Source organism: Erigeron canadensis, chromosome 5, assembly GCF_010389155.1.
Source record: "Erigeron canadensis isolate Cc75 chromosome 5, C_canadensis_v1, whole genome shotgun sequence".
Taxonomy (NCBI): domain Eukaryota; kingdom Viridiplantae; phylum Streptophyta; class Magnoliopsida; order Asterales; family Asteraceae; genus Erigeron; species Erigeron canadensis.
Window position 1 is genome coordinate 32,980,125 of NC_057765.1, and position 16,081 is coordinate 32,996,205.

Sequence of the window (16,081 nt, forward strand, 5' to 3'; positions counted from 1 at the left end):
AATTACATTTTACCTTTTGAAACTAATATTTTGTCATTTGAGGTTACTTTACGTTCATATCTTACAAGTTACAAGCTATCTACTTTATAGCTTCAATTATTAGGTAGCTACTAGCTCTGCCAACAAACTACTAACTCCAAGCTAGATTTGAGAATCATATTCTTAACTATTTCGTCGAGTTCTTTATGGAATGTAGTTACATATTTGGCTTGAGCTCCCTAATTTGAAAATCATACTCTTAGGTATTTCATGAGTTATTTATTTATTTATTTATTTATTTTGGAATGAAACTACATGTTAGGCTTGAGCTCCCTAATTCTATCTAATGTTCATAGACGTATGGGACCATTTTCACCATAAAGTTACCCCGGGTACAGAGGCGGAGCTAGGATTTCACGTTGAGGGGGCTCAACCGTATTTCTTTCCCGATCGTTGTATACAATATAATGTGAAAGACATAACGATTTAATAAAATGTTAGTAAAATAAAATTTTATTACGATGGTTTACTTTTATGGACCAAATATAAAGGTTTTACTTGAACAGTCATGGCTAGAAATCAAACATTTATAGAATGAGGGTGGTTTGCTTTAAAAAAACCCGTTGAACTAGCCTTGCAACGAAAAGCATGAATGGTTGGAAGAGGCTAAGCACCCCCCAGTCCCCTTACTAGCTCCATCCCTACCCGGGTAGACAGTGTTTATTCATTGATCAATTAAAATAAAAAGTAATGATACATACATCTAAAAAAATATGTTTAATAATATGTTTACTTCATTCATTTGTTGATGAGGATGTAATACCTGCCAAACTAAATAGGTAGTTGCCTATTTTCAAGCATAAATTCTTATGTTTTTTTTTAAAATTTCTTGGTTATTTAAACACATGGGATATCATTAGTTGGTTTGTGAAGAAAAAAGCATATGGCTGTTTGTTTGATGAAGCAGATATCATTTTCCCTTTGTTGATATATATGTATTATACATTTTCATTTCTTTAATCCTTGCAATTGATTATGTAATGTGACACTAGGCTCATTAAATTTATTTTTTTTATAAATAAAATCTATTTTAATAGAAAAGAAATAACGTTCGGAAAAAAAAAATAGAAAAGAAATATACATAAATAGATTTTAAAAAGTAAAAATAGATACACAAACATTGTTAGACATCACTCTTGAATCACACTCAGAGAGTGGACAGAACCACCACAAACGAACAAAACACCCACCATTAATTTCCATCTCTTTAAAGCCTTTACTTTTCATTCAGGTATTTCATCAAACACTTTCTTAAGAAGGAAAAAAAAAACAAACAAAAAATGTCAACAAACAGAGACGAACAATTAAATTACTTAAACACATCAACATCATCATCAGTCAACGAAGCAGACAGTTCTCAAATCGGCAGTGCTTCTGGAAGCTTCCAGAACGATGGATTCCTTGGCGGCTTTGACGGCGGCGATGAAGATTTTGGATTCTCCCGATCTGATTTCCGGCAAAGTCTTGTTGCTGGAACCGTTAAATACTATGAAAGGCATGTTTTTTTATGTTACAAAAAACCTCAAGTGTGGCCCCCTCGTATTGAAGCTGCTGAATTTGATCGCTTGCCTAGGCTTTTATCTGCCGCTCTTACTTCCCGGAAATCAGATATGAATCGCCCGGTGGGTGGTTAAGGTTTTCACTCTTTATATATATATATATATATATGTATGTATCTGTGTATGTATATATATACATTTACTTAGAGTGTATCTATTGATTGATTTTTAGATTGCTAGTCTGTTAAATAGTGTGTGTGATGGGTGTCTTTTATTAGTTAGAAAATGGGTGTTTGTGAATTGGGAAGATTATCTGATTATTGCGTTTGCAAAATGAAAAAGTTGGTTGATAGTGATTGGAAGACTTATCGGTCTATTAAAGTTTCAAGAAGCCGATAAGCTCATTGTTATAGGCATATGAGCTTAGTCAAATTTAGATGTGCTTATTAGCTTTTTAAAACTTTAATTGACTGATAAGCTTGGAAAATTTTAGCTAATTTAAACACCCATTTGGATGATATTGATATCCGTGTTTTTGTTGTTGAAGTTTTGAACATGTTAATCATCTTATTTTTGTGGTTAGTGGTGATTGTATGTTTGTTTTTGACTTGTTTCAAATTTCTATAGACTCGGCTGACTATATGTGAGGGATATGATGGGACCGAGACATCAAATGGAGATGTATTAATCTTCCCTGATATGATCAGATATAGGTTTGTATATGAAATATCAACCATTAGTTATGTCTAATGTTATTTTGTTATTGTTATAATGAGTGGTCAATCTGATGAAAATGTAGGAGATTGACACATTTTGATGTTGACACATTCGTGGAAGAAGTTCTTGTAAAAGATGGTGAATGGCTGCCTGGAAGTCCCGAACCACTAAGAGGATCGTACATCTTTGTATGTGCTCATGGTGCAAGGGATAAAAGATGCGGTGTCTGTGGGCCTGCACTCGTTTCTAGATTCAAAGATGAAATAGAGTTGCGTGGTCATCAAAATAAAGTGTCAGTTCGTCCGTGCTCGCACATTGGGGGTCACAAGTATGCTGGAAACGTGATTATATTTGGATCAAACAATCATGGGAAAGTGACGGGTCATTGGTAAGCATACATACAATACCCTATGCTGAATTGTTTGGTACTCAGTCGAAAATTTGTATGGGTTATGAGTTTATGCTTTTCACAGGTATGGATATGTTATGCCTGATGATGTACCAACGTTGCTTGAACAACACATTGAGAAAGGTGAAATTGTTGACTGGCTTTGGAGGTAATTATGTCTTATCCTATGCGTTTAGAGTTGCATATTCGATTGTGTACTATGCATACAAACACAGCTAAATATCAGCTCGATGGACCATTTCTGCTGCAGTCAGTTTTTTAAATTGTATATCAAAAGAAAACAACAAGAGGACCGCTATGGGCAATGGACAAAGAATATGTGATGACCATGTGAAACTAGACACATTTGGGTTGGGGTTTATAAACTTTCTTTAGTTAGGTAAAGATAGATAGACAAACTAATGTATCGCATGTGAAGTACTGAATGTTTATCGATCTTTCTAATCATTGAAATCATAGATATCTCACTATATTACCTAAATTACCAACTACACTCGACTTTAAAAAGGCGGAATATTAGTGGATTATATTTTAAGGATTTTATATCCTCAGGGGACAGATGGGTCTATCAGAAGAAGACCAATTGAAAGCTCAAGAACAACGGGTTATAGAAAATGGCGGTAACAACATGGAGAGGGGCATACAAGAGGCAGCTGTGGCGGTACATAGTGACAGATCCAAGGTGGAGGGTGGCGGATGTTGCCAAGCAAATGGAAGCTCTGCTTGTTGTGGCAGTTCTAATCCACCTGAAAATGCAGTGAATTTTAATCTTGATACAAAGCTTATGGCTGAAAAGAGAAAGGGTAGCAAGAATCAAATTTCAATCAACATTGGCAATAAAGTTGCACCCACACCACACAAGGTTTGCACAATGCCAACATGGCTCGAGACCTGGGAGAGTGAAGATGTGTATGCAGCTCTTGCTCTTATTGGTGCTGCAGTCTCAGTTGCAGTTGCTTACAACTGTTACAGACAGTTGGGCTAGCTGCATTTTGTTAACACTATGTTAGGCATATGAGTTTGTATTACCTGTGATGTTTGTGAAATATCTTTGCGTATCAATGTCAGTTGATAGGTTAAACGTGAATCTATCGAGTGAAAGAATACAAATGCAGGAATCAGGACGTGTTGTGTCCTGGTTCCTTCGCTAGTTTGTGGTCTAGCTTTATACATCTCTGCTTCGGTGCTACTGGAGTTGCAATTTGAATAAACCTGGCTTGCTTTACATGTATTTAATGCTTAATATATGATATGGGTCTATTAGCTATTTCTTTAAATTGCCTTATTTACTTGTAAATTGCTTCATTTGTGTTACGCTGAGAACAATATTGGGACTTGGCTTCACTACATATATATGTTTGTTAGACCCAAATCAAATATATATGTAGTTATTTCAATGTGTAATTGGTACTGTCCATTGTATATATCCATCTACTTTTGGAAATGCATCGTTACAAACCCACTCACGTTCTCATCATTCTCAGACACGGGCAGACACTCAAAAAGGGGACCAAGAAAAAGGCCCTGTTTATATTCGTTCTTGGTTTTGACTTTGCATCTAAACAATGCTCAGACTATTTAAGGAAAATAAAAGTTTGTAAACCTTTCAAATGATATGAGTTGTTTAAGAAGTTTGAGCCGCTGGATTTGAATAAAAAACGAACACCCAAACTCTTGAAACCTCTAACTGGATCAGAGTAAGGTTTTTCAAAAGTTTGGGGAGAAACAAATGAGGCCTGAAAATATGCTTAAATTTTAGGGCAATACTACACACAAAAGTAGGTTAAAGTATCTGCTCACGACTAATTCAGAAGCATATAGTATTACAAATGAATTTAGAACATCCATTCATATCCAAATGAACAAAGCAAAATGTAGTCCACGCATGTACATTAATGTAAGGAGGTGTTTGCCAAACAATACATCAAAGAATTGAAATCCAAGGATTTCAAGTCCATATACCAAACACCCCCTAGGGTGGTTTTTTATTTCGGAGACGTCAACTGTTATTATAATCATAAATTTAAGAACCATTACAAGTTTTTGACAAGTCATGCCAACATTTAAAACCACAAGACCAACCAAAAATCATGTGAGAACCCATGACTAACCATACATGATACTCGTTGTCAATTTGTCATCATCATGCACCATTTAAAAGAAATCCAACATCTCAAGGACTTGATAGAACCCGCAAGTTTTGAGCTTTCAGTACCAGTTACGTTACAATCTTTCAGTTTCACAACGGGTTTTAAAGAGAAACACAAAAGGCCTTCCAATGTTTCAATTGACAATTATCATTCATTTTATTTTTAGTAGTCTATTTCTTCTCCAGGCTCATTTCCTGAAGGTTGAGCAACAGATTATCAGCATTCAAAAGGACCTTGTTTGATGAATTAGCCATTGTTGACGCAATTTCCCGAGCGGCTTCAATCTTCCTGAGTGTGATAAATGCTGGGTTGTTGGCAATTGCTTGACCTATCAGTTGGGCACTTTTTGCTTCTCCCTGCAATTTAAACAACACGTATAAGTTCATCTACAAACTTTAAACAGGCGACCTCTAATTTTTTAAATTTGACCTATCAGATTTTTTTCAATTCGTGTCCTCCAAGAACTATATTATCTTACCCTTCTATATATTTCACTACATTTAAATCGTGATTATTCTCAACATGAAAAGAAAAATGCCAGTCAAATCTAAAGTTTGAGATTTATGGGATATGCTCGCATTATGCGTAGGCAAGATGCTCATACCCCCATAAAATTACACAAATTCCATATTCAATGTCATGTCTACTAAAGTGATTTGTTTTGACCAGTGACAGCCGTGATATAGGTTCTACGACTTCAAGCCAATGTGACTGTTTTTCCAATGCAACCCTATCACATTTTTTTGAAATGACAACGAGATATACCATGCCTTTTGCAAAATTACATCTACAAATTTTGAGCAACCATGCAGTGTTAATGGTAGAAAAACACAGCTTAATTGTAGAAAATAGCCTATTCTTGGCAAAAGTTAATATCCTTTTTGCATTTTTGTAAAAAGGATGGGTTGTTTGTAATAAATAAAAAAAGTAATCTTTTTGTTTGACAGGACAATAACACACTCACACACATTTATTTTGATCCAGGAGAATTTACCAATTCGTATTTATTTAGGATATCCTTAAATTTATCAGTAAAACTCAAACAATGTAAGTGGATCAATGAAAGAGTCTAACCTGTGCTCTGATAATAGCACTTCGCTTATCTTGCTCAGCCTTTTCTACGACAAACTTGGCTCTCTCAGCTTCTTGTGCAGCCACTTGTTTTGCTTCAATTGCAGCAGTAAATTCCCTTCCAAAGGTGAGACTTGTGATAGAAACATCATCAAGTGCCATGTTGAAATTGGCTGCCCTCTCTGTCAGTATTTTCCGTATTTCCCTACTAACAGCCTACACAACATGTTTAGATATAAACAATCAAGCATTTGTTACTTCAAGAATATATAAATATACCTAATACAATAAAACATAGGCACTGCTTTTGGGTTGCTAGTTGATACATATATACTATACCTCTCTCTGGGTAATAAGCTGGCTAGCATTATATTGTGCGACCACAGCTTTCAATGTTTCATGAATGATTGAAGGAAGGACTCTCTCATTGTAGTTCTCACCAAGAGTTCGATACACAGCAGGTAATTCATCAGCAACAGGACGAGTAAGAACTCGAAGACCGATTTTCACCTGCATGACAAAATTTGAATTAATTTTTAGATAGTACCAGAAAATTGGCATAATAAAATAGCAATTAATTTGCCAAAAGGGGAGCTTGTGAGCATTTAGATAAACTAAATAAAAACAAACTTTTGCTTGGGGTGTGTAAGAAGATATAGTTATCAAACGAAAACAACCACAGAAAGTGATGTTGTCTTGTTAGCTTCAAGCCCATTTGACTAACTAGCAATATAACATTAAAGTAGGAAATTTGAACTACATGAACATATGACACGTGCATCCATAAATTAATTAAAAACAAAGTGACAAACATACACATATCAGTATATAAATGACAGATATCAGTTACAGTGAGAGAGAGAGAGATACCATTTGTAGATCACGGCTACCAGAAGTGCTTTCCACTAGATGTGGTCGTGCACGGACATCATAGATGATTGGCCTCTCAAACCAGGGGATCATGATGTGTGTCCCTTCTGGATAAACCTATTTATCAAACATGTAAACATTTAGCTTTATACTCGATAGATTTTAAAATGGACATATCACGATCACAGAGCTTTTTGAAGTGATATAATGTAAATGGAATTGAAAGAATGGCATACAAGAATACAACAAAGAAGGGGAGAGCATTCATTTGATTGTACTTATACATGACGAATCTTCCAAAGAAGGGACAGTATCATTTGATTTTGCAAGATAAAACGATATCTGAATGTTCATATGATACTGATCATACGTACAGTGGCAACTGTACCAAAATTGAGGCAGAGTGCTTCAAATTTAAAACAAAATTGATGTATACATCAGTACATGTATATGACTCAGTAAGATACCTGCCTCATTTTCTAAAAAAGCTAGTCATGTTATTTGTGAATGTAATAATTTATTTGGTATATACTGAAAGATTGATGTTGAATATCCTTTGTTTAATAGCTTCACAAAATTACTTTTACTTTTAAGTGAATGTGAACATTAAGTAGCTGTACAACTATTTCCTTATACAAAAATATTATAAAACTGAGTGTTGAAGAACAAACCAAGAAATATTTTATGTGAAACCAAATTTGCACTTAATTGTCCATAAGATACATGCATGCATCACTAAGATGAAAACAGAAGTGCAAAGAGTAACTAACATGCTTAACAATGCCAAGATGTTTATATGAATATGCGAATTAAGTAATTAACCAAAATTTAACAGACGGCAATTAAACCTGTATTAGTTAGTAAGATGAGTAAAAATAGACCTTTTCTTTGACACCAACAATACGATTGAAGACAATAGCACGATGCCCTCCCTCAACGTTGTACAAACTGTTAGACACTGCATACAGTCCGATACCAACAACAGCTCCAAACTTTATTAATGCAGATGCTGCACCACCATCAGGCACCCTGGGTACCTTCATGTTGTTGAAATTCATCTTCCCTGCCATTAAAAGTCTGATAGAATGTCAAATCAAATTGTCTCATGAAATAAAAACTATTAAAATGTATACATGTTGAAAAGATAGTAAACCGCATATGTGTGATAAAATTTACAAATAAAACTTTCAACAACAACTAGACCCAATTCAGACTATCAACATTTTTCAAATTCGAAAGCAGTATAAATCATAGGCTTAAACTACCGTAGGTATTTTATCCGAAATGCAAAGTAACCAAACAGTTTACAAAAAAATAAAGTCATAACATACAATAAGCTCTAAACGGAACATATAAATTCTCAATTCCTAGTAAGGCATCTTCAAAACTAAAAATGATAAATACTAGTGAATCAAACGGCAACGTGATACAAGAAATTCATTCATTCATACAAATTCACTCATGATATATATATATATAAGTTAAGTTATACATATTGCCGATAACTCGAACGACATCGAACTAAAGGCTAACAAACCGGTGGCACTAAATCAAAAACTTAATACAAAATCAAACCACCATTTTAGGAATTCATTTTACGAAATCAGAATAATAATTTTCAGTATTATCATCATCATAAATAATTAAATGTATACATAAACCACATAATCATAACTAATAATTTATATTACAGTAAAAATGATGTTACTAGTTCTCCAGATCACACAACAAACAAAGCTGTTGCTAATCAATAACAGATCTCACTAAAACTAACCACTTATATATATATACACTCAGAATTTATATAATTACGTGCTTCTATGGTGTGTGTATATATATATATGTAGATGTATATATGATACCTGGTACAAGTTTAGGTAATGATGGATGGAGAACGGCGGCGAAGAAGAAACAATAAAAAGGGTTTTAATGGAGAGAGAAGAGGGTTTTGGACTAGAAATGTGTTTTTCCAAGTTTAAGGTTTATCCACAATTTTTGTTTTTTTTTTTCATTTTCAACACTTAACTTTTCCTATTTTTACCATTTTGCCACTTTGACCTTTTATTCTTTCAATTTTGGTCACCTCTATTAATTTGCTATACACTTCTTCCTTCCCCTTTGTTAGACATTTTATTCTTGTCTGTTCATTAAAGTTAACTTGCATTGTATCCGCGTGATGCGGCAGCGGTTTGGTGGTGACGACGATTGACGGTGGTGACGGTGGCCGTGGTGGTGTTGTTCATGGTGGGTGTAACTATGTTAGTAATTTGTGTAAATGTAATTGATGTAAAATGATAACAGATATAATTTAGAAGATAAAGGATTAATGATGTAAATTAATTTATAAAGGGTAAAATGGTAATTTTTCATCTAACACTTTTATGAGAGAGATTAATAATTATTATAAGATATTATAGATAAACGAATATGAACCAAAAAAAAAAAAACTATTCTTCTAGTTGACAGATATAAACATAACTTTTGTTTATTCATTTACATTTGTTTTATAAGAATTGACATTTTGGTTCAATCCTTGTACGAATGTGGTTAGACTACTAGAATTAGATCCATGTAAGTATTGTTAGTAGAATTCGGCTAGTACAAGTATGTTATAACATTTGTTGAGTTGCTAATGATTATACTAGTCTACAATGATGATTTGATGTAGATAACTTTCATAATCATATTATGTACACACTAACGAAAATTGCATATTCTTTAGTTGTTTCCTATTTTATAAGCGTAAGTGGTTCAAGAGACAAAGATAAAATGGATTGACTCGCTTGAATCTTGTAAAGTTGAAGTAGCCTACTTTTGGTAGTTTGGTAGTGCAACAAGGTAGTATGGTAAAATGGCGTTTTGCATTTTTCAGTATAGTTGATCCCTTGTTACCAAACTCGTTATCCATTTTGTAACTTGAGTCTAATATGTCTTTTGTAAATGTAAATGTTGTAAAATGTTGTGGTTTGGATTTAGTATGTTAAATTAGTAACAAATGGTCGTTTAGTTAATAATGTGTTAAAGAACGAAACTACTAATGTTTTGGCCTTTGGCCCGTTTGATCGTTTCATATAATAATGATAAATATAAGTATTCACCTTTATTATTAAAATCTATTCAATCTTCTTCCTATAGATACAACACATATGATATTCTTATGATCGCTTCTTAATTAAAGAGTTAGTATTTTCAAAGTCTTTGAAAATAGAGGAAATGATTAAAGAAAGAACAACGAAAAGCTTTTTTAAATGGGAGTATGACTTTTTGATCAATTTTGGGTGGTTGGGCCAGCACAAATGTGTGATCTGTGATGTAAGAGAAAAAAAAGTCTTTGAAAGATCGTAGGTTAATGTAGTATAACATGACCCAATTAAGCAATCTACTTGTAATTGGGTCAATTTCATCATTTTAGTTGCGATAATAAAATTCCATATTATAAAAAACATGAGTAACCCAACCTGGCCTAATAAACTTTGACCAGTAACAACAATTACTAGCTTGGTAGAAGATTTCCCTAAAATTGGTTCGCTTTTAAGGATATATCAAGTCTACAAGCTTCTTATAGCTCACAAATAGATCCGTGAAATATCGTACTAATTGGGAAGCTTGGTGCTCTTTCAATGTATAACTTCCATGTAAACAACTCCTTGTCTTCTATTTCTATTCCGTTTCATATGTTGTAAACTTAGCATCTTGTTAGTTCTTCATATCAATAAAATGGTTTTTGAATGTTTAAAAAAAAAAAAAAAAAGTTTCCCGGAAATTGGTGTGCCCATCCCGAATTTAAATCTTGATTATGTCAATGCCCTAAATGATTTACTCTCTCATGTTTTAGAAAACACCCTGACCACTTGACCAAAACCCCAATGGCAGCTTGACACCAAACCTGGCCCAGCCAAATTTGCGTAACTCTATTAACTTCCTAATAGCAGGATTTCAAACCATCATTCTACATCAAAGGCCTATTTTTTCCTAGATTTTTATTCAGACTTTTTGATAGAATTTAAATAGCATTTCAAGTTTAACATAGAACCACATAACCAGTCTACATATACAACAGAAAAAATTGCTTCAATACAATTTGAACATGAAATCAGTAAGGTGATGGTGGAAATTTGATAGTTTATTGTGCTTCAATCTTGGTCTCGCTATATTTGACTTTTGAAGTTAAAAAAGTAGAAACTATTTTCCTTCCGTTTCAGGGGAGTGTGAAGCCTGCTACTCCCACCAATCGGGCAAGTTATAACATTACAATATAGTTAAAAAAAAAAATTATCAGAATAATTATCATATACGCAACGTAATAAGTGATTCCGGGTTTAAACAGGAAGCAGCTTTGGTGCAATCATTTCCTTTTGATGGTCTCCTTCATTTGTCTTGAGGTGATCTTTTTCATCAGTGAAACCATTCTGGATCTCCAGCCTATGGAACTCCGTTTCTATAGTTTGGGCAATCTTACGGTCTCTTATGTCAGGTTCAGGGAAACCCACATGAAATGATCCTTGCTTGACTGGGGCTCGAGGCTTGATACCTGCAGCTTGCTGGTTGATGTAAGTATAGAGCTGTTGGTGAAACCCATGGTCCAATGAGAAACAACAATCATCACCACCCATGGAGTTTCTATTTAGGCGCGATGATCCAGACCCTTGTCTTCTACAAAAATGGGGTAGAGATTCGTAATCCATTATCTGCCCATTTCAAGACAATGTAGTTATTGTAAGATCCCAATAAGATAATTATACACCAAGGCAGAGTTCGGTTTGCAGATAGGAATCACTATGGATGTGGGTGAGATAACAGTGGAACGGGAATCGGTATGGATTTCTTAACCCAGCATCATTCCCTCACACCAAACTACCCAAACCCTATCATACCCATACCCTAAACCAAACACCCTGATATTGGTATATTACCTTCAACAATTCATCTTTACCACAACCCGAAAGCACCTGAGCTTTCTTTCTTGTTCTTTCTTGCAGGAGCGGCTTCACAACCTGCAAAAATTCAAACTTTTAGGTGTGTGGACTAGTATTCACGTTGTTAAACAATGTTGTATAAAACTGGCGAACCTTCCAACATGCTGAAAATACATACGGGGCATTCACAATGTAATAAGTATCTGTTTTCTCTGGGTAGTTCAAGTCATCAATACTAGATATAACCGTCAGTAGCTGCAATGAAGAAAAATGAGTTGGTTTTATTAAGGGACAAAAGAATACCAAGTTCAATAGTACAAAATAGCAAAAACCTCACCTTAATTTGATTAAGATGTGAAAGTTTAAGCCCGGTCATATCCAAAACCTTGACACAGGTGCTTATATGTCGTTCAAACTTCTTTGTTGCAGAGGGCTACAATGCAAGGAGGAGAGTGAGCCTATTTGAGAAGCTACCATAGATTATGTGGTTAAAACTCTAATCATAATATTTAGACTTACCAATACCACGCGATCTCTGTATTCATTTATCTGGATGTGTGATTGAACATAATAATGAATCTAAAATATAAGAGAAAACACCAAGAAACGTTGTGATCAATCTCGAATGAAAGGTAAACAAATTGAATGTTTGGATATGCATTCTTTGTGTGAATTGTTAAAGAAAGGCATTATTTTCTTACAGATGCTTTGTCATATGTGCTAAGCCCAACACCAATGGCAAAAACAGGTCTTCCCTAAAATCAATTCAAGAAATCGGACCATCAGTCAAGGTCACATTGGACCTAAAGGGAACAAATAGTATCAGCTGATTGTAAGAAAGAAAAACATACATCTTTTGTGTAACCTGACATCCCTATAAGTTGCGAGTCACGTACTGATCTATAAAAGTCAGCAGGAATTATCGGTTTCTGAAAATATAAGCAGCAAGTTAGAACTCTCAAGTACTCTTTAAACATATGTGTGAAAGTTACTGAACAAAACTCACCGATAATATTTTATCAATCTCATTTTCAATCCTCCAGTTAAGACAATCAATAAGCTGAAAATACAAGATTCATCAGCAGGCATGTAATGTGATAACTAGTTTCGATTACCAACCAGAATGAGTTTGATCATAACCATATTATGGGCTTTAAGTACGTTCCCATCTCGTGCCTTAAGAAATCGAACCAAAGTCTCAGTTGGATATCCTTGATGCAGATTCTGCAAATGAACTTTATATCAGAATATAATCCTAACCAACATATAAAGACAAACATAAACTACCACGACCACAATATTGTTCGTCTAGATCACAAGTATACGGATTTGTTCTAGTAGACCACATGAGGACTTCAGAGGGGGTCAGTCACCTATTTTGGTACTAGTCTCACCTATCACGCTTAACTGCAGAGTTTTCATGGGATCTATTATCGCGCTTTGTGATCCAAAAACACGTTTCGTGTTGTACAACTCTATGATTATGAAATCTGAGCTGAGCTTAATTTGGGCATTCATTTAAACACCTAATTTCCCAAACGTACACAATAAAGTTTTGGACTTTATCCAAGATTTAATCAAATGGTGACTTCTGATTGACTTTATTGGCTTAGATCAAGAAAAAGATTAAAACTTTATTAAGGGAATCCACAAGTAATCAAAAATATTATGAAATTAATAGCAGCAGATCTCAGAAATTAAACCTGAAATGTGATCTTGAGTTGTTCATCAACTGCAAAAACAAATTTTAACATAAATCACAAAAAATATTATATAAAATCAATCATGGGCTTTTTATAAAAATTTAATAAAAATTACTTTATATATATATATATATAAAACTTACTTGATTCCATTAAGGTTTGGAATTGCTTGATCATATCTTGAGTTATGATCACCATTTTTTACAAATCAATCTGCTTTCATAAATCTTGCAAAAAGAAAAAATTTCACTATATATCTACTTTTTGATAATGATGATGATGATGATGTAGTTGTGTGACAATGAAATGCAGAGAAGTAGTTGTTGATTATATTGATATATGCTTATGTGTGTGTGTGTTTTGCTTTGATGATGGAATTAATGGCGGAAAATTTGAAGCTTTTTAAAGATGTAATAAAGTACTCCGTATATGCTTTTTTTATTTTTTATTTTTGAAAGATATTAGTTTCATTTAAATGAAGTATTCTATTTTGACAATATAAAGAAAGTTTTATCTTGACATATAGAAAAAAGTAAAGAAATGTAAAAGATAACGACTAATTTGATAGAGGTAACATTAAATAAAACTTTCTATTGTCATATTTTGTTGACTAATTTATACTACAGACTTTGTTAACAAAGTCCGATGACACATTTTATAAATTTATTATATTGAATAAAAGTATCTTTCAATATATAAGGATCGATACATTAATGTATCCTTTCTAATATAACAATGTGTAAGAGTGTTAAAAGTAGCTTTCAACTTAAAATATATATTCGAACTTGTTTCATAAGAAAGATATTTTTTTTTCTAAATCTTTTTACTTATATATGTCACATATTTCTAAAGAAAAAATACAAGTAAACGAACAACTTTTCTAAAATGTTTAAGGTGAATGACTTGTATATTTTAGAAGAAAAAAAAAATAGACCTTATACATATATTTTATATTTGTAGGTGTGGATTATTAAGGGGTTTTGAGAGTCCTGAGTTTAATCACAGACATGCGTGGTTCGAAATCGCATAATGTCCAATTGTCACTGTTGTGTCTCAAATGCAAAATGCTAACTATTAACTATTAACTCGTTATAAAAAAACCCGTATGTATTGCGACAAAGTTGTTATAATTTTTGTGATAACATGCATTTGTTATTGCATTTTCGATAAAGTGAATCATATTATCTTTTTTTTAAAGATAAATTTCACCAAAAACTTCGTGTCGCGATTCGATAGATAGAGGTCTAGCATACGTTGTTTGAACCGGTTTCGTGCTAGAGAGCTCTCTCGAAGTAGAAATGCCTATTTCAGATACCCGATGGGGGAAAACCCCTACTAATCCACCCGAAGACACGACGATTAATAGGGGTAAACTTTGCCCCTTCGAACTTGAACCTGGGTATATCCAAACCAAACCCTTATAAAGGGACTTAATACATATGTCATCCTCAAGGCTTGAATACAATACCTCATGAAAAGGGGGTTGGTTATATAATCGTTGAGCTAAAGCTCAAAGACATGAATCATATTATCTAATCCGATGTATTTCATATTCCACAAATTCTACCCATTTTTTGAATTTCAAAAGGTGAAAATGGCGAAAATACCAACAAAAAAAAGGGATACTTTTGAGTGTGTAGCACCACACAACCACGTACCACCAATATCTTTATCCCTTCTTTACATTTACTTTCTTTTTCTTTTGCCGTCTTAAAACTTCGATTTAAAGCATAACTTAAAAAAAATCATAAGCTAGCATCTACGGAGTATTAATTAGGTCAGAATTAGCTACAAAACAGAACCAACTAAATATTAGGCATATGACAGTTTCAATCATAAAATCATGATGAAAATTATTGGTATTTAACGACAAAAATGGACCATTGCCAAAACTTAGTTCTAAAAAAATTATAACCTTCGATCTAATGGTTATGGTGAAGTATCGAATTACTTCTATAGTCTACAAATCCTTATAAAATTTTAAATCCCATGTGTTTGAAAGTTACAAAACTTCATATGGGAAATAATCAATATATCATTACAATTCTTAAATTTTATTTAATTAGCTAATTTATATGGGTTAAACTATACATTTTAATTAAATTTATATAAAAAAAAAAAATCTGCAAAAGACGTATGTCAAGTTGTGTTTTTTATCTATACTATATTATAAAGCAAATTCCTCATGTTTAAATTTTAAGTTTCAACATTTACTTTCTTAAATGTTTCAATTTATTCTATATTTATCTAAAATAACTATAATACCCTTTCTCTTTCTTTAAATCTCAAACAATCATTTTTTTTCTCTCATTCATAAATCATTTATTCCTCCAATTTATTCAAAAAAATTTATCTCAAAAACTATACATCGATAAATTATAAAAATTATGTGGGTGCTCTTAAAATTTCATGTTTTTTCATTAGAGATGTCATTCGATATACTTTAGACGAATTTTTAATCCGGAGACGGAACCCATACAGTTAAGGCATTTGGCTATCACACTTTATGACCTATCATCTCCACCATCCATCTCACATTCGCAACGCGCGGGTACTTACTCTCATATATTATAACTCGGTTTAAAGATACTAAATTGACTAATACAATAAGCAAATTGATTGAAACATAAAAATACATTTCATTATATTATACAGATTTTTTTTATTTCAATTAAAGATTTGAAATTTTAAAATCAACATTTAATTA

At 33.1% G+C, this 16,081-nt stretch overlaps 3 protein-coding genes across 4 annotated transcripts; 1 reads left to right on the forward strand and 2 right to left on the reverse strand.

Moving 5' to 3' along the window:
* The first annotated feature begins 1,167 nt into the window (after positions 1–1,167).
* LOC122599408 lies at positions 1,168–3,941 on the forward strand. The gene is made up of 5 exons (XM_043771913.1): positions 1,168–1,661; positions 2,166–2,251; positions 2,338–2,643; positions 2,729–2,812; positions 3,217–3,941. Exons 1-5 carry the CDS (start codon positions 1,320–1,322, stop codon positions 3,647–3,649), a joined length of 1,251 nt encoding a protein of 416 aa, XP_043627848.1. The 5' UTR covers positions 1,168–1,319; the 3' UTR covers positions 3,650–3,941.
* A 682-nt stretch (positions 3,942–4,623) lies between these two features.
* On the reverse strand, positions 4,624–8,725 carry LOC122599302 (prohibitin-1, mitochondrial). 2 transcript variants are annotated; one of them, XM_043771796.1, is made up of 6 exons: positions 8,618–8,725; positions 7,637–7,832; positions 6,756–6,872; positions 6,225–6,395; positions 5,889–6,101; positions 4,624–5,170 (listed from the first exon to the last, which is right to left on the reverse strand). In XM_043771796.1, exons 2-6 carry the CDS (start codon positions 7,823–7,825, stop codon positions 4,985–4,987), a joined length of 876 nt encoding a protein of 291 aa, XP_043627731.1. In that variant the 5' UTR covers positions 7,826–7,832; positions 8,618–8,725; the 3' UTR covers positions 4,624–4,984. The 2 variants fall into 2 exon arrangements, with proteins under 2 accessions (XP_043627731.1, XP_043627732.1); XM_043771797.1 differs by having other exon boundaries at positions 7,637–7,818; positions 8,618–8,715.
* A 2,082-nt stretch (positions 8,726–10,807) lies between these two features.
* Positions 10,808–13,729, reverse strand: LOC122599431 (SEC14 cytosolic factor-like). Its single transcript, XM_043771942.1, has 11 exons — positions 13,518–13,729; positions 13,375–13,403; positions 12,812–12,895; positions 12,678–12,731; positions 12,523–12,600; positions 12,373–12,426; positions 12,191–12,250; positions 12,009–12,104; positions 11,825–11,926; positions 11,669–11,749; positions 10,808–11,443 (listed from the first exon to the last, which is right to left on the reverse strand). The coding sequence occupies exons 1-11, from the start codon at positions 13,570–13,572 to the stop codon at positions 11,075–11,077; spliced, it is 1,062 nt and encodes a 353-aa protein (XP_043627877.1). The 5' UTR covers positions 13,573–13,729; the 3' UTR covers positions 10,808–11,074.
* Between the last annotated feature and the right edge of the window lie 2,352 nt (positions 13,730–16,081).

What these genes read in the sequence shown, in the direction of transcription:
- LOC122599408 (XM_043771913.1), top strand. Translation starts at nt 1,320, where the DNA reads ATGTCAACAAACAGAGACGAACAATTAAATTACTTAAACACATCAACA. An exon ending in CCTGATATGATCAGATATAG is followed by an intron (nt 2,252 to 2,337) that starts GTTTGTATATGA and finishes ATGAAAATGTAG; the next exon opens with GAGATTGACACATTTTGATG. An exon ending in GGGAAAGTGACGGGTCATTG is followed by an intron (nt 2,644 to 2,728) that starts GTAAGCATACAT and finishes TGCTTTTCACAG; the next exon opens with GTATGGATATGTTATGCCTG.
- LOC122599302 (XM_043771796.1), bottom strand. Translation starts at nt 7,825, where the DNA reads ATGGCAGGGAAGATGAATTTCAACAACATGAAGGTACCCAGGGTGCCT. An exon ending in TTGTTGGTGTCAAAGAAAAG is followed by an intron (nt 6,873 to 7,636) that starts GTCTATTTTTAC and finishes TTTGATAAATAG; the next exon opens with GTTTATCCAGAAGGGACACA. An exon ending in GTGCTATTATCAGAGCACAG is followed by an intron (nt 5,171 to 5,888) that starts GTTAGACTCTTT and finishes TTTAAATTGCAG; the next exon opens with GGAGAAGCAAAAAGTGCCCA.
- LOC122599431 (XM_043771942.1), bottom strand. Translation starts at nt 13,572, where the DNA reads ATGGTGATCATAACTCAAGATATGATCAAGCAATTCCAAACCTTAATG. An exon ending in TATTTTCAGCATGTTGGAAG is followed by an intron (nt 11,750 to 11,824) that starts GTTCGCCAGTTT and finishes GAATTTTTGCAG; the next exon opens with GTTGTGAAGCCGCTCCTGCA. An exon ending in GTAAAGATGAATTGTTGAAG is followed by an intron (nt 11,444 to 11,668) that starts GTAATATACCAA and finishes TGAAATGGGCAG; the next exon opens with ATAATGGATTACGAATCTCT.